The following is a 25672-nucleotide window of genomic DNA, read 5'->3' as shown; positions in this document are numbered from 1 at the left end:
GATATTCCAAATCTTGCATTTCAACGAAAAAAATCTAATATGGACTATGAAAAATCAAGAGAATTTAACTGTGACAAGTTAAACCGCAACAAAACACTACTGAAATATTCCAAATCTTGCACTTCAACGAAAGAAATTCAAAATGAAATTTGAAAAATCAAGTGAATGTATCTGTGAGATGGTAAACCATGACAAAACACTACTGAAATATTCCAACTCTTGCATTTCAATGAAAGAAAACCAAAATAAACTTTGAAAAATAAAGAGAATGTAACTGTGACAAGGTAAACTACAACAAAACACTACTGATATATTCCAAGTCTTGCATTTCAACGAAAGAAATTGTAAATGAACTTTGAAAAATCAAGACAATGTAACTGTGACAAGGTAAACCACAACAAAACACTACTGAAATATTCCAACTCTTGCATTTCAACGATAGAAATTCAAAATGAACTTTTAAAAATTAAGAGAATGTAACTTTGACAAGGTAAACCATGACAAAACACTACTGATATATTCCAACTCTTGCATTTCAACGAAAGAAATTCTAAATGAACTTTGAAAAATCAAGACAATGTAACTTTGACAAGGTAAACCACAACAAAACACTACTGAAATATTCCAACTCTTGCATTTCAACGAGAGAAATTCAAAATGAACTTTGAAAAATTAAGATAATGTAACTGTGACAAGGTAAACCACAACAAAACACTACTGAAATATTCCAACTCTTGCATTTCAACGAAAGAAATTCAAGATGAACTTTGAAAAATCAAGAGAATGTAACTTAGAGATGGTAAACCATGACAAAACACTAGTGAAATATTCCAACTCTTGCATTTCAATGAAAGAAATTCAGAATTAACTTTGAAAAATCAAGAGAAGGTAGCTGTGACAAGGTAAACCACAACAAAACACTACTAAAATATTCCAACTCTTGCATTTCAACGAAAGAAATTCAAAATGAACTTTGAAAAATCAAGAAAATGTAACTGTGACAAGGTAAACCACAACAAAACACTACTGAAATATTCCAACTCATGCATTTCAAAGGTAGAAATTCAAAATGAACCTTGAAAAATTAAGAGAATGTAACTGTGTTAAGGTAAACCATGACAAAACACTACTGAAATATTCCAACTCTTGCATTTCAATGAAAGAAATCCAAAATGAACTTTTAAAAATTAAGAGAATGTAAGTCTGACAAGGTAAACCACGACAAAACACTACTGAAATATCCCAACTCTTGCATTTCAATGATAGAAATTCAAAATGAACTTTAAAAAATCAAGAGAACTTAACTGTGACAATGTACACCACGATAAAACACTACTGAAATATTCCGACTCTTGCATTTCAACGAAAGAAATTCAATATGAACTATTAAAAATCAAGAGAATGTATCTTAGAGATGGTAAACCATGACAAAACACTAGTGAAATATTCCAACTCTTGCATTTCAACGAAAGAAATTCAAAATGAACTTTGAAAAATCAAGAAAATGTAACTGTGACAAGGTAAACCACAACAAAACACTACTGAAATATTCCAACTCCTGCATTTCAACGTTAGAAATTCAAAATGAACCTTGCAAAATTAAGAGAATGTAACTGTGTTAAGGTAAACCATGACAAAACACTACTGAAATATTCCAACTCTTGCATTTCAATGAAAGAAATCCAAAATGAACTTTGAAAAATCAAGAGAATGTAACTGTGACATGGTAAACCACGACCTAACACTACTGAAATAATCCAACTCTTGCATTTCAATGAAAGAAATTCAAAATGAACTTTGAAAAATTAAGAGAATGTAACTGTGACAAGGTAAACCATGACAAAACACTACTAAATTATTCCAACTCTTGCATTTCAACGAAAGAAATTCAAAATGAACTTTGAAAAATCAAGAAAATATAACTGTGACAAGGTAAACCACAACAAAACACTACTGAAATATTCCAACTCCTGCATTTCAACGGTAGAAATTCAAAATGAACCTTGCAAAATTAAGAGAATGTAACTGTGTTAAGGTAAACCATGACAAAACACTACTGAAATATTCCAACTCTTGCATTTCAACGAAAGAAATCCAAAATGAACTTTGAAAAATAAAGAGAATGTAACTGTGACAAGGTAAAACACGACAAAACACTACTGAAATATTCCAACTCTTGCATTTAAACGAAATAAATTCAAAACGAACTTTGAAAAATTAAGAGAATGTAACTGTGACAAGGTAAACCATGACAAAACACTACTGAAATATTCCAACTCTTGCATTTCATCGAAACAAATCCAAAATGAACTTTGAAAAATTAAGAGAATGTAACTGTGACAAGGTAAACCACAACAAAACACTACTGAAATATTCCAACTCTTGCATTTCAACGAAAGAAAAACCAAAATGAACTTTGAAAAATCAAGAGAATGTAACTTTGACAATGTAAACCACATCAAAACACTACTGAAATATTCCAACTCTTGCATTTCAACGAAAGAAATCCGAAATGAACTTTGAAAAATCATGAGAGTGTAACTGTGACAAGGTAAACCATGACAAAACACTACTGAAATAATCCAACTCTTGCATTTCAATGAAAAAAATTCAAAATGAACTTTTAAAAATTAAGAGAATGTAACTGTGACAATGTAAACCCCAAGAAAACACTAGTGAAATATTCTAACTCTTTCATTTCAAAGAAAGAAATTCAAAAATGATCTTTGAAAAATTAAGAGAATGTAACTGTGACAAGGTAAACCTCATCAAAACACTACTGAAATATTCCAACTCTTGCATTTCAACGAAAGAAAACCAAAATGATCTTTGAAAAATCAAGAGAATGTAACTGTGACATGGTAAACCTTGACAAAACACTAGTGAAATATTCCAACTCTTGCATTTCAATGAAAGAAATTGAAAATGAACTTTGAAAATTTAAGAGAATGTAACTGTGACAAGGTAAACCACGACAAAACACTATTGAAATATTCCAACTCTTGCATTTCATCGAAAGAAATTCAAAATGAACTTTGAAAAATTAAGAGAATGTAACTGTGACAAGGTAAACCACAACAGAACACTACTGAAATATTCCAACTCTTGCATTTCAATGATAAAAATTCAAAATGAACTTTGAAAAATTAAGAGAATGTAACTGTGACAAGGTAAACCGCAACAAAACACTACTGAAATATTCCAACTCTTGCATTTCAACGAAAGAAATTCAAGATGAACTTTGAAAAATCAAGAGAATGTAACTGTGAGATGGTAAACCATGACAAAACACTAGTGAAATATTCCAACTCTTGCATTTCAATGAAAGAAAACCGAAATGAACTTTGAAAAATCAAGAGAATGTAACTGTGACAAGGTAAACAACAACAACCCACTACTGATATATTCCAACTCTTACATTTCAACGAAGAAAATTCTAAATGAAGTTTGAAAAATCAAGAAAATGTAACTGTGACAATGTAAACCGCAACAAAAACACTACTGAAATATTCTAACTTGCATTTCAACGAGAGAAATTCAAAATGAACTTTGAAAAATTAAGAGAATGTAACTGTGACAAGGTAAACCATGACAAAACACTACTGAAATATTCCAACTCTTGCATTTCAACGAAGGAAATTCAAGATGAAGTTTGAAAAATCAAGATAATGTAACTGTGAGATGGTAAACCATGACAAAACACCAGTGAAATATTCCAACTCTTGTATTTCAACGAAAGAAAAACCAAAATGAACTTTGAAAAATCAAGAGAATGTAAATGTGACAAGGTAAACCGCGACAAAACACTACTGAAATATTTCAACTCGCATTTCAACGAAAGAAATCCAAATGAGCTTTGAAAAATCAAGAGAGTGTAACTGTGACATGGTAAACCACGACAAAACACTAATGGTGGGAGGGGGAGCCAAAATTTGGGGGATCTGGTCCCTCTGTCTCAAAATGCGCAAATTAAAAAGTATTAAAAAAATGGGGAGGGGGCTCTTTGAGGACTCGGGAGGGCCTTTGGGGGTCCGGGGGGGTCCTTGGGGGGCTGGGTGGTCCTTTGGGAGCCCGGGGACCTTTGGGGCGGGGGGTTCCTTCGGGGTTGGGGTAGGGGGATCGGGGCCCTTTGGGGTTGGGGTATGGGGATTGGGGCCCTTTGGGGTTGGGGTAGAGGACCTCACAACACTGTTCAAATGGAACTTGTGTATTATAACGACCACAGAGTTTCACCCTCAAATTCTCTTCTAAAACATCTAAAATCATCTTTTAAAATGTCTCTAACTGTTTCGCCGAAATAATTCCCTAAAATGTCTAAAACAGTTTCGCCCAAATAACCCCTAAACGTAATTTCTGCGTGTTCCTTTTGTTTTTGACATCCCTGCGCTGTCACATTTGAAATTACTGGGAAACCCTTTCCCGCATTAATCTCTTCATCTCATAAATGTTCTTAGCTACACTATTAAGGTTTCGTTAGAATATCAATTTATCTCTCCGACTTAAAGATCAGTGAAGCCGTATTTAAAAATAGAATTTCTATCTCTTTAGAGTCCCGCATAATTCCAAGATAACAAGTGATGTCATTTCTAATTCCTGACCCTAAAGATCAATGAAGCCCTATTTAAAAATAGAACATTAATTTTTCTCTCTGACCTAAAGAGCGTTTATCCCTCAGAGCTAAGATCAAAGAAGCCATACTTGTTTCTTTATTCCCCTTTTTGTAAATCAATAATCCCCCTAGCGATTATGTAAATCAAGTTCTCAGAAATTCTCTCCCCTTTCGTGAATCAATAATTCCCCTCGATTATGTAAATCAATTTCATCGAAACCATGAAACATCCATAAAAGTGAGAAAAGTCCTGTTTTTTCATTCTCACTGACAAAAACCATAAAACAGACATAAATTGATGTTGACATCCATGAAAAACATCAAATAAATTGACCAACACACATAACCGTCCAAGAAACATCCATGAAAGTGAGAAAAATCATGTTTTTTCAAGTGAGAAAACCCATAAAAACATGCATAAATTATGTAAAAAAGTTGTAGGTGGCAGCACGGGTGTCGCGTCGGAGAAGTTCCCCTTTCGTGAATCAATAATTCCCCTCTATTATGTAAATCAATTTCATCGAAACCATGAAACATCCATCAAAGTGAGAAAAATCCTTTTTTTTCATTCTCACTGACAAAAACCATAAAACATCCATAAATTGACCAACACACATAACCATCCATGAAACATCCATCAAAGTGAGAAAAATCCTGTTTTTCCAATCTCACTGTCAAAAACCATAAAACATCCATAAATTGCTGTACTCGTCGCTGTTTTTTTAATTCTCACTGACAAAAACCATAAAAAAGACATAAATTTATGTTGACATCGATGAAAAACATAAAATAAATTGACCAACACACATAACCATACAAAAAAACATCCATAAAAGTGAGAAAAATCATGTTTTTTCAAGTGAGAAAAATTCTGTTTTTCATTCTCAGTGAGAAAACCATAAACCACGTGGTTCTCGTGGGACCTTTACGGTCCTTTCTACTGATTCCTAGGGTTAAATTTCTAGGGTTAGAAAAACAGCAATGTAATGTTCGTAAAGAGGGTAAAAATAAATTATATATATATATATATATATATATATATATATATATATATATATATATATATATATATATATATATATATATATATATATATATATATATATATATATATATATATATATATATATATATATATATATATTATATCGGAAGGGTTCTCGTAAGTGCTCTAGATAAAAGATTAGCCGTCTGTATCGCAGCAACACTTCAATTTTAGAACTTCGGAGAAGACTGGCTCCTGCTTTATAAGAACTGACCAGCTTGATGGAGAAACTGATTGGAAGCTCCGACTTGCGGTTACCTCCACCCAAGCTCTCAACTCTGATGAAGAGTTATTTGACATTGCAGCTCAAGTATATGCAGAAAAACCACAAAGAGATATACATAGCTTCATTGGAACATATAGTCAGGTATTTGTCTCTTTTTAAATAAATGTGATGATCAGCGTTTTGCCTCTTAGTTATGATTTTTTCTTATTTAAGGCTAAATAGTTAATCTATGTCTAGTAAGTGATTTAAGGTAACAATTGTAGAATTTTCGTGAAAATAACTCTTTTTTGTAAAATAATATCCTGATCATTCAGGAAATTACTGAGGTACATAATGAACTTTTAAATTACTTAATAAAACTTTGTGCATCAGTTTAATAAAAAACGAAGTCATCTTGATTTAGAATCAAAATAAATCAATAAAGGGTTATGCTGATTTTGTGCGTATAAATACCACCAACTGCAATTAGCTGCCATAGCAGGTAGCGTTAAACAAGAGTTTGCTTGAATGAATTGCCTTGTTTTTTTGAAGTAATGACTTGTTTTTTCTTTCCGGTGTTCTTTTGAAGTAATGACGCTAAGGATCAGTCGATTTTGGCTCTATGCTTTGATTAAGTTAAAAAAACAAGTTTTTTCAACTGGAAGTAAGGAGCAACATTAAAACTTAAAAGGAATAGAAATTATTACGATTATGAGGGTGGCTGCGCCCTTCTCAATACCTTGCTATTTACGCTAAATTTTGACTTTTTGTTCCAACTATTTAAGAATGACTCGTGAAACACAAATGCCGTTTAATTAGAATAATAAGCTTTCAGTTCTTAAAAACAACTTTAGTGTAAAGAACGGGGTCTTGAAGAAAGGGCAACCCCTCCTTTCTTCGTAATAATTTCTGCTCGTTTTAAGTTTTAATTTTGCTCCTTACTTTAAATTGGAAACCTTTTTTTATTTAATTTCTTACTGTTTTTTTAAATAATGGTGGAAAATCCTCCCACATAATCCCCTCCCGACCAGCCAGAACCCCTTTCCCCCTCCCGAAAAGTATCGGTATTCTTCCCAATAGCAAATATTATATGTAAACAATGAGCAAATTTCTTAGCTTCTAAATGCAAAATTCCACATTTTCGTAAAGAATAACTTGAAACCTCTACAGTAAGGTTCTTTGATTTGCTAAATCTGATGGTGGGATTTTCACTAAAATCACTTGATGATTTAGGGTGTATTTCCACCCGCCCCCGTTTCAAAATTGGGCAAATTCTTTCAGTTTCGTAACTTTTGACCTTTAACGCTAAAAAAGGTGAATTTTTATATATTCTGAATTAGCATCAAAATTCGATTCTTTTGATGTATCCATTATTATCAAGACTCCTTAAACTGGGGCCGAAACTGGTTTTTAGTTTTTTGCACCCCTCCAAAGAAAAAATATCGAATTGACCTCTACAGGGGAAACTTGGGTTCATGTATGCTAGTGAAGCATTTGATTCGTTTCATTCTTTTATTGCAAAATTTATGAATTGTGGCTTGTATTCAAATGTGAACTTGTCGAGTTGTATTTAATTCACTAATCAAGCCAAAAAATCTTTGTTTTTACGCTATATTTTATGGAAAAAATTTCAAATGCAAAACTAGTGTCATGCGTTACCATACCATTAGTTTTCTTTATTTATCGTATTTTGATTGAATCTCCTCTTTATTAGTTGTGGTTCACCTTTTTTAGGTGACTTACATTTCGTTGTTTTTTTTTTATCTTTTTTTATCTCTTTCTCTTATTTTGCTCTTTCTTTTATTGCTGCCTTCTTTTTACTTCTAAATTCCAGTCTTTCTAAAATTATTGGCTGTAAATTATGTGTCTGTACTTATTCTAAGCCGTTTTTGCGTGAAACCTGAAGCTGGACTAGTGTTTTTTTTTGCCCCCTCCAGTTTCAGATATCTGACAAATTTTCTATTCTATAATATTTGTTAGCATAGGAATGTCATTTAGTTGACGGGTACAATTTGCTCTCTCTCTAGACTTGTCCCAAACCCACTCTCCTCCCTCGAACCTTACCTAATTTGATATGGCAACTGACGTAATTACTAGGAAGTCAACAATCAATGTTGAACGAGTTTTACTTGAGAATTAAGATTGACTGGACCTAATTTAAACTGAATGTAGTCTGAATATAGTATAATATATATTCAACCCTTAACACGTCCCACTGCTAATGTTACGAAAATACTATCAGGAAAAATTTACTATAAAATCTAATCCTAGTCATGTCACAGCGGATGTTTTGTCTTTTTGCTGTTGCAATGAGACCGTTGTATTCAAATAAAGGTAATTTTCAGACTTCACCAACTGTCAGCAGAGAGTCTTTGGCAATTGATAACACTTTATGGTGTAACACCGTTCTTGCGTCTGGCACTGCCATTGGTCTTGTGATTTATACTGGCAAAGAGACCCGAAGTGCTATGAATAATTCGGAACCCAGAAGTAAAGTAGGACTGCTAGATTTGGAAGTTAATCAGCTTACTAAGGTAAGTTGTTCCTACTGAGCTAATCATTATGTAAAAAGATACGTTGTGGAAGTAACCACCTCTAGAAACCAATATTGGGAAGAAGGGAGCCCGTATCAGCGTGAGTGAGGATGCGATAAGTGAAACGGAGCAGAAATTAAACGCAGGAGAAAATCTTTTTCCCTTTATCTCCTATATAAAGGGTTTTCTCGCATTTTAAAATTGAATGGTGTTGCAACAGGAAAAGGTTTTTAAGCAAATTTCGCGCGATTGAGGAGGCTTGGTTTACCTTATCAGGGTTTTCAGCCCCTCGAAATTCAGATAGTTAACTAAGAACTGTAATTAAAATAGTCCCATCAGCCAATTATGCATACAAAATTTAGAGTCAATAGGTTGACTGGAAAATACCCAACAGGGTGTATAAACGTTGATACATAGGAAAAATATTCATTTGTCGTTCTTTTTCATTTTTTTTTTATATACTTCCCCTTTCTGAAATAACTGCACGTTACTGGTGAAGTGAATTAGTTTTGCTAACTCAATAGTTATATTTAGTTTTGCTAACTTAATAGTTATATATTTGCTAAATAGTTATAATATACTCTTTTCAAAAGATTGGATGATATGCCTTATTTATTTATTTATTTAAATATAGCTTAAAGGAAATTGTAACAACGTAAAGTATTTATGCAGTGCAAAAGAAAGAAGGACAAATAAAGAGTAAAGCATTTTATATTTCTATACACACAACATGAAAAAATAACAGCAATATACAATGCCCCCCCCAATTATGTATTGACCTATATTAATAAGAAAGAGAGAGCATAACAGCAGAATCTTTTTGTGAATCACAACTGGGACCCAATAAAGCCCAGTTTGCTTGGTTTTCCTTTTGTGTTAAGATATCAGTTTTGGATATCGAGATATCGCTTAGATATCGATATCGTTTTAAATTTCGATTTTGCAATTGAAATAGCAGGATCAGTAATAATAAGCTTATAATACCGTAAAATACCTTAAAAACCACCCAAATAAATTGTATATGTAGTGTATGTTTGAGCTGGGCAAGAGGACTCAAGTGAGAACAGAGTAGAGGTTAAACCTAAGAAAGGGCCTACATTACAAAAGCCCCCTGGAGGGTAAACTGTAAACCTGCTGTCCTTCAAATTATCTATCTTTATTTGTCCCCTAGAAAACTGGGGAAAAGTCGGGAAGTACAAAAGAAAGTTTACTTCTTTCTGAGATCAGATAGGAATTGGAAAACTATTCTCTTGAGCCACGTTTCCTTTTAAGTACAATGTAAATCAGCCAATGAACGATTGTCTGTAGCAGCCTCGTGCTTTGATATACTTTACAATTTGTCCTTAAAACTCCATATGAAAATATGGCGTTTGTGTAGCTTGTTTTGAAGGAAAGAGTTATTTCCGAGAGTATGAGCAAACTTGCTTAAGAAACTTAAAAGAGCACTACTAGCTAAAGGGATCAAATTAATGTTTGCTTAAACCACCGTGCCACCTTGCTTAAGAAACTTAAAAGAGCACTACTAGCTAAAGGGATCAAATTAATGTTTGCTTAAACCACCTTGCCACCTTGCTTAAGAAACTTAAAAGAGCACTACTAGCTAAAGGGATCAAATTAATGTTTGCTTAAACCACCTTGCCACCTTTCTTAAGAAACTTAAAAGAGCACTACTAGCTAAAGGGATCAAATTAATGTTTGCTTAATCCACCTTGCCACCTTGCTTAAGAAACTTAAAAGAGCACTACTAGCTAAAGGGATCAAATTAATGTTTGCTTAAACCACCTTGCCACCTTGCTTAAGAAACTTAAAAGAGCACTACTAGCTAAAGGGATCAAATTAATGTTTGCTTAAACCACCTTGCCACCTTGCTTAAGAAACTGAAAAGAGCACTACTAGCTAAAGGGATCAAATTAATGTTTGCTTAAACCACCTTGCCACCTGAGCCACCTTGCTTAGGAAACTTAAAAGAGCACTACTAGCTAAAGGGATCAAATTAATGTTTGCTTAAGCCACCTTGCCACCTTGCTTAAGAAACTTAAAAGAGCACTACTAGCTAAAGGGATCAAATTAATGTTTGAGGACGGAGGAGGACGTAACAATGAACTATGAATGATTTAATGCTATATTAATAACTAACTGGATATTAATAAGTAATAACTGGAGTGTGGAACAAGACTGATATTGAAGTTTTTCTAAAAAGCAAGGAAACGTCATGATGACATACTGTGTATTTATTTCCCATGTCTACGCGTAGGATTAGACCTGACGGAGCATAATTTTGCTTACCGCGTGCTGGTTATCAGAAGATTTGCTGAATGCAAGTAAGAGACTATATAGAAATGGGGAGTTGACTTATGTAAGATAACCTTGTTCGTACCATCTTCACAATGGCATGAGATAGAAAGTAGAACGTTGAACGGCCTAGATTTTGGTCGGATAAAATTTTCTAAAATCTTTGAGAATTTCGTTTGATACGGGATAGAAGCGGGATGTAAAATGAAGGTAAGGCTACACAGATTTATAACGTGCTTCTTCAGTAAGTTTTATAACCTGTGATCTTCGTTTAATATTTTGCCTATTTTGCTACGTTTAGAACTAAAACGCGGAACAGGTAGGAATGAGCTTTTGGTATAAACAAAGGAAACCTCATGATAAGATGTCGTGTGTTTGTTTTGCATGTTTCTACCTGGGATTCAACCCATAAAAGTATCGTTTTCTAACAGAGCGTTCGATTTTCGGAGAAATTTTTGAATTGCCTGAATCAGCCTGTGTCCAAATGGTGACGTGATCCAAAAAATACCCTCATGAGGGTGGCATGACAATGGGGAACTTCTTTTCTGATAAGGGGGAAGGGGATACCCAGGAGGCCTATTTTATAGTTTGACAAGCTAATGAAAATTACCCAACATTCTCATGAATTTTGACGGATGCGCCGAACCTAGTCGGATCGAGGAGGAGTGTTCATCTTTATATTGGTCATTTGTCTCCTAATACTGTGAGGTTTTGTTGGTCCTAGTGTCCTGGATCCACTTGCCCCCTCAGTTTTATAAAAAGAACAAAATTCGTTTTTGTGTATCAACGATTATAGGTATTTTAGCAAAGCTGTCCTCGTGACTTCTCACATAATCTATATACAGGTGCCTAAGTAATAGCTTAAATGAGGAGTAAGGCTAGAGGTTTAGGGTTTGAAACTCTGAGAATAGGGTAGTCATGGGAAGGTTATATAGAAAACCGTGAAACATCTGGAACGTTTTAAAAAAGGGGGGGGTGGGTGGGTGGGGGCTTTTTGAGGAACATTGGAAAAAATGTAAAACACGGATTTTTTTCTCTGGGGCAAAAGATTCCGCCCCTCCTGCATGTGTACCTGCCCAGGGACTCTTAAATGTTGCACTTCTCTAGGGCAGTATAATCAAACAGTTCGTGGTAAAGAACTGTAAGTAAGGAGCGACCCGGCTCAATAGTAACCGAAGCTCTAAAAAACGGAATTTTGATACCAATAGATACATCAAAAGAATCAGATTCTTATTTTGATTTCAAATATATAAGTTTCATCAAGTTTAGTTTTAACCATCAAAAGTTACGCGCCTGAGAAAATTTGCCTTATTTCGAAAAAAGGGGAAAACAACCCCTAAAAGTCATAGAACTTTAATGAAAATCACACCATCAGATTCATCGTATCAGAGAACCCTATTATAGAAGTTTCAAGCTCCTATCGGCAAAAATGTGGAATTTTTTATTTTTTGCCAGAAGAAAGATGCGTGTTTATCTGGTTTTTTTTTTTTTTGTTTTTTTTTTTATTGTCCCAGGGGTGATAATATCGATCCAGTAGTCCTAGAATATCGTGAGAGGGATCATTCGAAAGGAAATTAAAAGTTCTTGTGCCATTTTTAAGTGAAAAAATAATTGGAGGGCAACTTGACCCCATCCCACGCTCATTTTCTCCCGAAGTCACCCAATCAAAATTTGGAGATAGCCATTTTGTTCAGCATAGTCGAAAATTTAATAAATATGTCTTTGAGGATGACTTAATCCCCCACATTTCCCGGGGGAAGGGCTGCAAGTTATGAACTTTGTCAATTGTTTACATATAGTATTGGTTATTGGGAAGTATACAGGCGTTTTCAGGAGGAAGTTATTTCTGGCGGGGGGTCAGGGTTGGAGTAGGGGTTAAGGTGGAGGATTTCCATGGAGGATGTTTCCTTGGGGGAAGGGACATTTCTATGAAGGGGCACCGGATTTCCCAGCATTATTTAAAAAACCATCAGAAATTAAATAAAAAAACAAGTCTTTTTTCAACTGAAAGCAAGGAGGAACATCAAAAGTTAAAACGGAAAGAAATTATTGCGTATATGAGGGGTTCGCCCCCTTTTCAAAACCTCGCTCTTTACGCTAAAGTTATTTTTAGCACTTTCAAAAGAGCTATCTATTCTATTTAACCGGCCTTTGTGATTCAGGGGTTTGTGATTCGAACAAAATTTGAATTTTAGCGTAAAGAGCGAGGTATTGACTAGGGGGCAAACTCCATATTATACGTAATACAAAATACTAATATAGAAATTTGTTACGTAAGTTAATTTGTAAGTTACGTCAGAACAAAATTTTTTAGAAAGCCATTTACCCAAAAAAAGGGAAATTAATATGCAAATTTCGTTTTAGTTATTCATGTATGGTGAGCCAAAATCAAAGCTGCATTATTCCAAAAACTTTCAGAAATTAAATAAAAAAGGTTTTTTTTTAACTGAGCGCAAGGAGTGACATTAAAACTTAAAACAAACAAAAATTATTCCGTATATAAAAGAGGCTGTCCCCTCCTCAACGCCTCTCTCTTTACGCTAAAGTTTGACTCTGTCTCACAACTTTATTTTTCGAAACAATAAAAAACTTTAGCGTAAAGAGCGAGGCTTTGGGGAGGGGACAGCCCCTTTCATATACGGAATAATTTCTGTTCGTTTTAAGTTTTAATGTCACTCCTTACTTTCAGTTAAAAAACTTCTTTTTTTTATTTAATTGTTAATACAGATTTAAGAAAGATATTTTCTGTAGTATCATATTAGTTACAAAATGTTGATTTTTTGCGTTCAGTCTATGATGTTATGTTTTTGTAAGATTTTTTTGAACTTCAAGGATTACTATCCATAGACATGTTAATTTGATTCTTTAGCTTCTAATACCTTTATATAGAACACTTTGAAGTTCATCAAATTTTACACATTAGAAATTGGCATGAGAAATAGATTCTTTCGATTCCTGTATTTTGGCAGGTTTATATAGTTCATTGACAAAGGTGCTCTTAAGCTGCTGTTCATTGCCATAGACAGTTTCAAAACAGGTTACTGCTTGTTCAGTTTCAGCTGCAAACCGCACATTTTAGTGTAATTTGTTTCTTCTACTACCATTATGAGTTTAGAATGTTTAGAGCTATTTATGCAATGATAAATTATATGAAATATTGAGAGCCCTTGGTACGTTGTGGTTTCAATTCACAAAAAAAATAGGGGATGGGGGAAAGGATTCTTTAGTATTAAAGAATGAAAATACAAACCTAGTTTTTTTTTCTTCAAAATCTAGGAAGGGGGGGGGGGCAATGCTACCTCTATCTTTTTAAGTACATTTTTATATTTCTTTTTTCAGTTTTTACTTTTATGTTTCTTTGAAGGCTTTTGCAAGCGTTGAGTCGTAATAATTATTTTCGAAATTACTAAACAACTTTAATTAAATTTTGTTGAGAAATTAATAAAGATGAATATTAGCAAAAATATAGGCGTTCATCGCAAACTAGAAATTGGTCAAACTTATCACCCACTGGTAAACCTCAAAATACAACGTTCTCCTCGAGCAGCATTAACAAGTCAGCAAAAACAATTAGTAAAATCCATATTTCTTATTTTTACTACTTTCTGATGTAATTCTATCAATATTGAAAACAAATTTCCCCCTCCCTACCAGCCATACCATCTTCTTGACTGTCAGAACCGTGAGCTAATTTCATACCAATAATTTGAAAATTGACTTTGAGTTCCTCTTCTACCTTCCCCCTCCCCCAAATAACAAGCTAAAAAATTATTCAATTTCAACAGATAGAAATGTCATGCATATTTTATAGAAAGACTGCTAAATATAATAATATTGTTTTATCATTGATAAAATTTGTTGATATTTAGAAGAAAGATTTCAAGTCCATGTTCACAAAACGGTGAAAGATCTGCCAGAAAAGAGCGTTTGATATGAAAGTTCTAACCCCTTGCCAAGAATATCCGTTACGAAAAACATTTTATTAAAAATTAATAAAGATAAATCTGAATAAAATATTTGTTTTCATAACGAACTAGAACGTGATCAACTCAACTATTCATTTGGTGGCAAAATCACTATTTGAAATAGTGTTATTAACCGCCTATTTGGACATAGTCTATAACTTCTAAGCTTATTGAGAGACTTTTGGTAAGTGGTCTCCCTGTGGTTGGAAGCCATTTTCGTCAGCTACATATGTAAGAGATATAACGGTGCCGTCAGGCGCTGTGTAACTGAAAGAACCTGTTGCGGCAGTGCCAGGTTCGTCACCAGCTGGAACCTGTTTTCCAGTCTCTTCTGCCTTGATTCCGTTGCTGGTTTCATATTTGTAAGCATAGCTGCCATCTTCGGGATTTAGGTCGAAGTCTTGTGATACTATTTGTGCTTCTTCGTTACCTGCTGGAGCTGCGGAGGCAGCAGCAAAGCAGAGAACAAGTACAAATACCTAAATAAAGAAATGATTTAATGTTTGTCTAATATTTTGTGTATAAATGATAGAGACATGAAAAACAAATACTGCTGGAGAGCATTTTTAGGGGGGGGGGGTCGGTATATTATTCACGGCCAGATTTTGTGAAATTCTGTGAAGTTAATGTTCCAATTTAAATGCTAGAAATAGTGTCAATGCTCTCAAAAAGTTGCACGGTAGGTTTATCAGCCCTGTAATTGCAAAATGCGGGAAATATAATGGAAAATAATTTTCCGCTTCAGCAGCTTTAAGCTATAATAACCCACCCCTCCCTAACAAAAAAATTAAACGTAGCAGTTGTAATTTCAAGGTCAATTTAACGTAATTGAGCATCCTTCTACAAAAATAAAAGATTGGGCAGAGACGGCATGGAGATGGCTAAACGTAGTATGACAGAATGTTTAATAATTTAAGTTTCGGTCAAAATCAACGGATTTAAGATCAAATACGTCAATATAACTGAACGATACAGAAGTACGTTAATGAAAAAGTTCCAATACTTCAAATCGTTAAGCGTCATAGTCAAGGTTGTACTCATAATTGATAAGGGGTACTTATAAATTCAGGCCAATGGAGTTAAAAAAGAAGAAGAAGAAGAAGAAAACAAATACACTTTAAGCAGGTGCAACAGTCAATACAAGGCAGGGAAGAGAAAAAAACGAAAAAATCAAAAACGAAAAAAACGAAAAAAGTAATAAATCAAGTAAGAATTCTGAATGAACCCTGGCTGACCTTCAACTATCGTTTGGTGTTTCTCAATCAGTTTTGGAACTGCAATTTCCGTTTTTTTCCATATTTACTAATCAATTTTGGGTTGCATGTCCATCGTAGAATTTGAAGCAAGTGTTTGGCGAAAAGTAAGAAGGTGGAATGGATTTTCGCTTAATGCAATGCGTTTAGATAAAAAAAAAATATGTAAAGTTCAAAGTCTTTAATATCGACTAAAAAGAATTTTTTTTCACAATATTATCAAATTAATGACCCACAGTGAGCTGTGTGGGACAATGATGGACCAAACAGTAAAACACTGTTTAAAATGGTAAATTTGTCCAAAACCATGGTCTAGTGTTATTCTTTTAAGTCTAATGATGCATATTTTATGCTGAAAAGAGTGCGTATCTTAAAAATGAAAAAAAAAAGTTCCAACACTAAGTGTATCACGGTCTTTGGTTCGAGTTCCTAATGCGATGTGTGATGTGAACTGAGGAATATTATAAAATCCTTTTAGCTGATATAATATAAGTTTATATAATATATTTTCCTTATTATTGTATAATAGTCTAATATGAAATCAATACAATACTATAAGAGTTGGAATAAAAATACTGGCTAACAATTTAAAACATTTTCAAATGGTTCTTTTTACCACATATATTTTTCTGCCCCATTTCAATATGTTACATTCAGGACCAAAATCAATGACTTTATGGGTAAAAACAGAATATTCCCCCAGTGAACGATGTTCTATCCTCCCACGAAGAGCATCTGAGGTCCTGCCCCTTCCTGTAATTAAATAAAAACAAATTTTTTCAACTGAAAGTAAGGAGCAACATTAAAACTTAAAACGAACAGAAATTATTACATATATTAGGGGCTTTGCCCCTTGGTTAATACCTCACTCTTTACGCTAAAGTTCGAATTTTGTTCCAATTTCTATAAGAATGACCACTGAATCACGAAAGCCGTTTAATTAAAATAAATAGCTCTTTTGAAAGTACAAAAAAAAAAATTGAAACTTAAATATTTGAAATCAGCATAAAAATCCGATTCTCTTAATGTATATATTGGTATTAAAATTCCATTTTTTGGAGTTTCGGTTACTATTGAGCAAGGTCGCTCCTTACTTACAGTTCGTTACCACGAACTGTTTGATAACATTTAATACGTTGAAATTTTAAGAATCTGGACATTCTGGTCTTAAAATGGACTTTCCTTGAAAACTGCTTTCTGAGATACTCCCCTTCTCTCTTTGGCTGTTCGTATCTGTCATCCTTAAAGACCTAATTTCAAAACTTTCAACTACGTTGAACAAAATGGCTATCTCAAAATTTGATTGGATGTATTTGGGGAAAAGGTGGGCGTGAGAGGAGGGTTAGTTGCCCTCCAGTCACTTTCGACTATTAAAAAGAGTACTAGCCCTTTGAATTTACAATCGAATGAGCCTTTTTTGAAGTTTCTACGACAAAGCTTTCAATGAAAACCTTATATGCCCCCAGGGCATAACTGATAACCGTTGCCCTGAAGACTGTGTTTTGGCTGTTCGTATCTATGGCAAAAATTGAAACTTTGACATCTAGTTTTATACTTTGAAGTTAAAACATACTTTTTTCAGCTTTACGCCTGGGTTTTTCCAGCTTTGATAAATCCTAGGATGCTAAGCTTGTGAACTTAGATCAAATTGTTTCCTATATATGATAAAAACTACAAATTGGTTTGAAGCAAATTAGTATTTACAAAAAAAAAAAAATACCTTAAAATTACTTTGCTCAAGCCCCTTATAATTGAAAATAAATTGTATTTAAATTAATTATGTTATGTATATGCTATCTGTTATATTGTTTATATATTATATTGCTGCTGCATATATAAATGATATAATTTACTCACTGGGTTCATGATTGCTTCTAGATCACTGTTACGGCTAAATAATCTCTACTGTGACTTATTGACTTTTTACTGTATATTATATATACAAAATGAAGGTTATAGAATTATCTCAGTTTAACTAGTTACAGGCTTGACAAACCTGTTTAAAAACCGCATCAGTTAAATGACAGGGGCCTCCTACATGTGTTCTTGTTTCTTTTCTTGCTTGAGGTCGACAAGGATGCTTCTTCTAAGACACGTGGTCAATCTACAAATTTGTTGCTATGTCAGTTTTTATCAGGAATTAATTTCAAATGTATATTTTAAGCTAGTTCTAATTTTCAGTGTTTAACTGTTATATCCTATGCTAAATGCAGGGACGTTATTTGATAGAACGAATGAGGAATGTGGTGGTAGAATAATTAAAAAGGATCTTTCATCATTATTTTCTGCCTTTAGATGAAAGGGGTGAGTTTCGTATGAAACCAAGCAACCCTCGTAAATATTCCAAATGTTAAGTGGGATATTGCTGTCTTTGGCTAATCTCTACAGAATGGAGGATGGGTAGTAACAACTGACAAAATCAAGATAAGTCAGAAGAAGCCTGACCCATTTAAAATTTGAAAATGATGAACTGTATATTTAAATTTGTTTGCATTTAATATTCGCCCTTCCCCGAGAGAATTTGTTAAAGGATACAATTTGTTCAGGGGTACGTAAAAAAAAAAGTAAAAAAGTAAGTATGACGGCACTAGACCCTTAAGGTCCAAACCGGTGGTGCTGATCCCCGTTCCGTGGCCCTTCAGCCAGGAAGTGCAATGGGAGGGGGCTGGGGGCCAACCATCCTTTGCTTTCGCACACCCATCCTGCTCACCTTCCCCAGATTTCTCCAGGTACCCATTTAGAGCTGGGTCGACTCTGGCTAAGCTTACAGTCACACCACTGACCCGCGTCCCAAACCAAATAATTGGCCACGCCAGGGATCGAAGCCGTGCTCCTTGGACAAAGAATTCTCAACCCAGCGCACGTCCACTTAGGGGTAATCGCATCTAAACCATGATAGTAATAAAAAGAAAGAAAAACATGAACGGCAAATGATATTCAGCCCTGTAGCTAGGTTTTAGGAAGGAAGGGAGACCAGTTCCGGAGTTGTTGTATTTCTCTCCTTTTTAACCTATATTTTATTATTTAACCCAATTATGGCCAATATCAGGTTTGATTTCTTCATATATTATGATTTTGTTCAATGTGAGATTGACTTCTTTATGCGACTTAATTTCGGCTCGTTTAAAATTTTAACATTGTTGTTTTTTATTGTTGTCAATAGTATGTTTTTTATGCTTGTTTAATAACATTACGATGCTGTGAAAAGACTGAAGACGTCGAATTTTCCAGTGAAAACATTTATCCACAAAAAAGAAGTATCTACGAGCCATGCCAGTTTGTTTTCGGACTGAAAATTAAAAGCAGTGATTTCTAACTTGATTTTATTCAGCCGATAGCCAGTACCAATGACACAGTACACATCAAGGCAACTATTTACATTTTTCCCAGAGGAAACCCTAATCATCTCAGCTTTCTCAATGTAACTTTATGTACAATTGGAATCAATTAGTAAAGTCAAACTTGCAGGCTAATGGGAAAGCGAGAAATGAAACAAAACTGTGATACATTTGTCCACAAACAGGGGAATGGAGGAGAGTTTTACCTTCCCTTGCCCTCCCGTGATAGGTCAGAATTATTTCTTTCCTAAATTGGGTACTAAAAATGAAGTTTTTCTGAAGATACATGCCTATATTTTTCATTAAAGGGGCCTTTAGAGGAGGGGGCACGGGGCCAGGAATGTCAATCAGTTGAATCATAAATATTGAATATTGTTTCCTGACTCAAATATATAAAATTTGGCTTATCCTTTATTTGTGAAATAATTCATTAATGTGTTTCATTTGCCCGTGTATATTGCGATATTAGCCTTAATTTTTTTGTCAGGACAGGTATGAATAGGACCTTTATACGTCTCTGAAAAGTATATTCAACAGCGCTATCTAGCAAGCAAACTTGCTCTTAAACTAAAGTTTGAGCCAACTGACATCATACATTATGCAACTGGGGAAAAATGAAACAAGTTGTTGAATTTCTGGAGACCAACTACAGATTGAAGCTAGATCAGACTCACAACTGGACCATTCTTTCTTCTATTTCTAGTGCAGATATTATTACATTCTATTTGGAAAATGACTAAATATAATTTATATCTCGATGAGTTTACTTTAACGTATTTTCTCTGTATCCTGAAGAATACTTGATGAAAAAAAAAGAAAAGAAAAAAATTAAAAGCAAAAGAACAAATCAGTGTATACAGAATTTTATTTTCTTCTTTTTGAAAATGATATTTCCGAATACCTTACATGATATACATTCACTTTTGTGGCGTTTTTTTTTGTTTATCGTAAGCTTTATATTAAAACCCAATTTGATTCTTCCTTTCCGAATCTAACATATTTGTGTGACTAAAGCTACATTTTTGGGTTGTCAGTTAACTTTCTTTTCTAGGTTCTATTTGGTGCTGTAATCTCTCTCGCTTCTTTGATGTTATGCCTAAAAGGTTTTGACGGCCCTTGGTATAAATACATGTTCAGATTCGTTCTCCTCTTTTCGTATTTAATTCCCATCAGGTAGTGTCATTTTTGCTTCTTTATTCCTAAAATCAAAAATGGTATATTCATAAGGTATTTGTTACAAAATATGTTTTTTATGGAGGGAGTATTTAAGGAATAAGACGAGCTATGGTCCTTTCCCGCCTACAAAAAATTTGAAGGACTTATAAGAAGAGACTGGGTAACCCAGAAAAGTTGCAATACCAGGGAGTAACATACACTTTATCCCCTATTAAGTAGTGATACCAGTTGGGAAAGGGCCAGATTAATTTTGATCTCCCCTAATTTTCTTCAAATCTGATAATTACTGTTTTAGCAAGAAGTTAGACGACTTTAGGCCAATATGTACATTTTGGAATCACCCTCCTCCTTCTTAGGAATTACGTAATAACATTCAGGAGCACAAATGGGCTACTAATTTCTCAATATTTTTGTTGATGCCATATCTTGATGGCTCACCACAGATTACATGGCTTGGTGAGGGAATCTTGCAGCCCCCATTTTGCAGTAGATGTCTCTTCGGGCTTTAATGATGTATAGTATAAGGCGCTTTTTTTCTTAAGCAAATAGTCAGAACCTTGAATATGTGGCCCTCTCTGGCAGGAAAAATCAAGAGGGTGAGGGGAAGGGGGTTGAGAATTTGAGCATTCTTCTCTTTCAATCCGTACTTACATACAATTTATTAAGATGGCGATTTGCCCAGCCAAACGAAGGGCCGTCTTATAAGTGATGTGAATAGCTCACAAGAAAGGGCTTAAAGGAGAGAGGAACTTCACGGGAGGAAGTTTAGATTAAATTTCTGAATAGATTGGTGGAAGCAGGAACGGTCAAGAGAAGAGAGTCAAAACCTATTTCTACGTTGTTCTACAATAGCTCGAGTTCTACAGTATCTCTTTTAATTGGGGGAATCTTACCCACCCTGCCCTTTTTTTTAACTGGAGTTGCTCCATTAATGATTAGTAGGAGTAGGATTTTACACAATTTAATTGAGCATTTTATTAAGTTTAGTTGCTAAAATCAGTAACAATAAAAAAACAAGACCTTTTTTTTTTATCTCATATTTAGATTTTACAGATTTCTCACAAAACCATTGTTTTTTAAGAGTGTGGAAAAGTCATTTAATTCAATTTTTTCTTTTCTATTTCTAATTTTGAGTTATGAATGAAAAATATTTTTTTTTATGGAATCAGTTTCAACAGCTGTTAAAATCCATTTGAACAACAATGAAAATCAGTTTCTTAAAAAATAAAAAATAATCAGCCAATAAGTCACTATAACGTTTTCACCAGTGTAATTGGATAAAACATCATGTCTTTTTCTCATTTTTCCAAAGAAGATAAAAACGTTTTAACCATATTACCGATTTATTTATCATTTCTGCAAACTAAAATAATCCAGCCGAGACGTTTATGCGTTGGACATGTGCTAGCACGTACGTAGTTTTCAGAAGGGGTTTTGGTCCGTCCCCCCACATCTGAAGCTGGAATGTTTTGCAAGTTATCCCTGATTTTCTTATAATTCTCATTTAATTCACCGAGTGTTTCTGTCTTTTTTGAATTTAGCCCTCGACCTTTCTTCCACAACGTTAGGGCAACAAATTTTTGTAAGTATCTAGACAGGACTATAAAAGAGAGACATGGGCTGGAAGAGACTGGAAAACCAAATCGTTTAGTATACTGCTCATAAAAGAACAATCTTTCAAATTAACATGATGCCAGACACAAATCAGGTAAAACTCCATCGATCAAGATAAACAAGTAATATGCCTACAAGGTCGTGTCCGTAGAACAGTCTATCACGCTGTTAAATAAGTCGGGTGATCTAACATAATCATGTTTTACACTAGTTGTGACTTTTAACTTTTTTCTACGACGTCCATGTACCTAGACGGAGCTTTGTGGTTTAGTATACACCTGCTATATGAGTTCTGTGTATTTCTCTAGCATGTTTTTCGGAGGAACTTATTCAAGGGAAGTCATCATAAAAAGCTTATCATGGACGGTGAGAAGCGTTATACTTTGGCAATTTGAACATTCGCCATGACTTGCTTCGCGCTTCCATAGCAGTAGGATTCTATCTTCCTTCCAGTCGTGAGGTATTATTTCTGTCCTCCAAACCAGCGAAAATAAGGACTGAAGAAATAATATTGACTGAAAAATAATATCGATTCGTCTTAAAAGTAAAATTTTATTCCGAAAAAAAAAAAAAAATAAAAACATGTTCCTTCAAAAAGTGAGCTTTTGTGGTATATTGCCCTTCCTCTGTATTGCTTTGAGGAAACTCATGGAACTATGAAAAGTTCGGGTTTCAAAATACACTCTTGGAAGCCTGATCTTCCAAACCATACAATTATTCAGAAATGAAGGCTAGTGAGCCTTATTTGTATTGCTTATTAATTTTAAATGATGAACATTCAGCTGAAAAAAAAATGTGAAAATTTATATCTGAATATATTTTAGTACATATATTGTGCTTTCATCAGAACTTAACCGCAACTTTTGGGTAAAATATTGTACTGCTGCTACTACTGATAACTCATTGCAGCATCAAGCTCCCTAGGTCAACGCAAGTAAGCTTTACGTAAGTTGTACACGAATAATTTTTGCCTAAAATATGGTTCGATCACGCTTTTTTGGGCTATAATAAATAAGGGTAAAGATTGCTAGACCACGTTTTATGGATGAAGAGCTATAGATTGACAAAAATCGGGCTTTTCAGCCCTCCATCTGGGGCCAAGCAAAGAGGAGGTCGTCCTCAAAAAGGAAGTAAATAGATTATAAGAAAAGATTCGGACGATATTGGAATTCCATGGGAGCGAATGGAGAGAAAAGCTCGGAATTAAGATACAGCCAATCCCAAATCCTGCCATTTTCATTTTCGTTTTAAATGTCTTTGTGGTTATATCGTGGAAATATTTTAATGGAATTGAGCTTCAAAGGTCCGGAAAATGAAACTAAACACTGCCCTCTTCTGCTATTTGATTCAACAGAATAAACACAGTTACCACTGCCCTCTTCTGCTATTTGATTCAACAGAATAAACACAGTTACAACGACAAAAAATAAAGCTTTTTTTGGGGGGGGGGCGGTAAGTTTTTGTTTGACGTGTTTTAAGCATTGGAATCCTCCTGGACTCTTGGAATCCTCGTGAAAATAAAGTAATTGAACCGAGCTTCAAATTTCCAGAAAGTGAAAACAAAAGCTTGCTAATTCTGCAAATTGATTCAACAAATAAAGCGAAAGTAGAACGGAGATATGTAAATGTAGAAACAAATTAAAATTTCATTCAGTTTTTTTTTTCTAAATCGTTTGCTTAACTTACAACATAAATTATAACCTTTGTTTATTTCAGTTTGCGTGTGAACCTGGACATGGGCAAAGCGTATTATACCTGGTGTATTCAGCGTGATAAACGAATTCCAGACACTGTTGTCAGATCTACAACCATCGCTGAAGAATTAGGCCGAATCAGTTACCTCCTTTCTGACAAGACTGGAACCTTGACTCAAAATGTGATGCATTTCAGAAAGCTTCATTTAGGCACAGTTTCTTACAGCAATGAAACATTTGATGAAGTAGGTATCTATTCCACAAGAACTTCTTAGAACTTCTTAAGAACTTCTTCTTAGAACTTCCCAAGAACTTCTTAGAACTTCTTGTGGTTACACAAGAACTTCTTAGGGCTATTCAAATTTCAAATACCGTATGGATTAACTCCACTTTGCATCAAATTCAACCAACCAAATCGAAATGCAATACATAATTAAATTTAATGATTAATCAGAATCAGAATCAGTTTAATGAAAACAGCATTAATCAGAATCAGTTTAATGAAAACAGCTGTCACAGACACATTAAACAAATGCATTAAAAGGCGCTGTTTTTTACATGAAAAACACTTCACTACATTTTATTAAAAACACTTGTAAAGAAAGGAACAAAGGAGTTGCTGAGTCTGTTTGTGAGGCATGAGAAGGGCATAAGCTTGCTCTTGCTTCTGGTTTTAGCGCGGACAGGCGCTAATAATTAAATGTATATAATTAAATGTATATTTAAATGTATTATTAAATGTAAATGTACATAATTAAATGTAATAGTCACTGGGAAGCGAAAAATATGTTTTTACTCTAGATAAGAGTAGGTTAACTTTCAGTCTACTAAAAGTCAAGAAATATTGTATGTATTGATACCATTCCAAAGTACACACATTGAGGAACTTGAATAGTTACGACTTTTATATTGGGAAAGCCATCACTGGATTTTCAAAATAGATGTCATTGGTGTACAAGAATTTGGTTTTGTGCCAGCTATGGAGCATGGTTACGACGCCAGACGCAATTTAGTAAAGACCGAAACTCTAGCCTATAGTAACCGTATTTTTGGAAATAAAACTATCAAGTGAGAAAGAATCTTTATATAAATTTGATTCAGGAATGGTAACTTTTCTTTCGATGAATCTTAATGGTAAAAATGGTCATAAAATAATTTATTGAGATTCTAAGAAAATAACCTAAAACCTCACAAAAATGATGTTGGATTGAAATGAAAATTGCACCATCGGAATCACCATAACCAAAATTCCTCTACAGGTGGATTATAATTCTCCATATTGAGCAACAAGGAAAATCACTTTCGAGTATTTATTTCCTGCCGTTTTATTTATTTTCGCCGCCAATGGCTCACTGGGACATAATAGAGATATTAAACGGCTAATTTGAAAGCTAATTCATACTGTATATCTACATGGTTTTTGTAGGCAAAAAAAGATAATTTGTAAAATAAAATTCAGTTATGACAAAAACTGCATCTTCATGTTCAAGATGATGTAACACGCATATCGTTTGACAAGTGGTCTTTACAAGGTTCAAGCTAAGAAAAAGTCGAAGCCTGTTTCCTGTCGGTGATATATCTAATTTGAAAGGGCTCATTTGATAGCTAATTGCTAAATCTAGTACCATTTGTAAGCAACAAAAGATATTATTAAAACTTAATAAATTAAAACTAATTAATTATAACTTAATTTTGGCAAAAACTACATCTTCATGTACAAGATAATATAACACACATCTTTAATGTGTCACCAGAATCTTTTGAATTATCAAAGATTGGTAATTCAACCAGTACTGTTGTATGTTGTAGTGGTCTGGCTCAACTCAGCTAAAATAGCCCCTTTAAGGACATATATAGGCCCTTTAATAAAGGCACAAATGCTTACCTGTCTAATGGTCTCATCAGGATAGAACAACTGTGGCATCCAGGGACTCAATGGCGTAATTT

At 34.1% G+C, this 25672-nt stretch overlaps 2 protein-coding genes across 3 annotated transcripts in view; one reads left to right on the top strand and one right to left on the bottom strand.

Moving 5' to 3' along the window:
* LOC148945897 (putative phospholipid-transporting ATPase IIB) overlaps positions 1 to 25672 on the top strand; it is a 158167-nt gene that overhangs the window by 64161 nt on the left and 68334 nt on the right. For both annotated transcript variants that reach the window (XM_089097744.1, XM_089097745.1), the window contains exons 6-9: positions 5829 to 6021; positions 8205 to 8393; positions 20293 to 20414; positions 23748 to 23970. In XM_089097744.1, the coding sequence (XP_088953870.1) occupies positions 5829 to 6021; positions 8205 to 8393; positions 20293 to 20414; positions 23748 to 23970 (727 nt within the window). The remainder of the gene's footprint in view (positions 1 to 5828; positions 6022 to 8204; positions 8394 to 20292; positions 20415 to 23747; positions 23971 to 25672) is intronic.
* LOC148945901 (cuticle protein CP14.6-like) lies at positions 14647 to 17886 on the bottom strand. The gene is made up of 2 exons (XM_089098268.1): positions 17761 to 17886; positions 14647 to 15129 (listed from the first exon to the last, which is right to left on the bottom strand). The coding sequence occupies exons 1-2, from the start codon at positions 17767 to 17769 to the stop codon at positions 14818 to 14820; spliced, it is 321 nt and encodes a 106-aa protein (XP_088954394.1). The 5' UTR covers positions 17770 to 17886; the 3' UTR covers positions 14647 to 14817.

Source organism: Artemia sp. Qi Xiang Cuo, chromosome 12 (assembly GCF_049724085.1).
Source record: "Artemia sp. Qi Xiang Cuo chromosome 12, ASM4972408v1, whole genome shotgun sequence".
Classification (NCBI taxonomy): Eukaryota; Metazoa; Arthropoda; class Branchiopoda; order Anostraca; family Artemiidae; genus Artemia; species Artemia sp. Qi Xiang Cuo.
The sequence above is the reverse complement of the archived record's forward strand: the minus strand, read 5'-3'. Positions and strand labels throughout refer to the sequence as shown.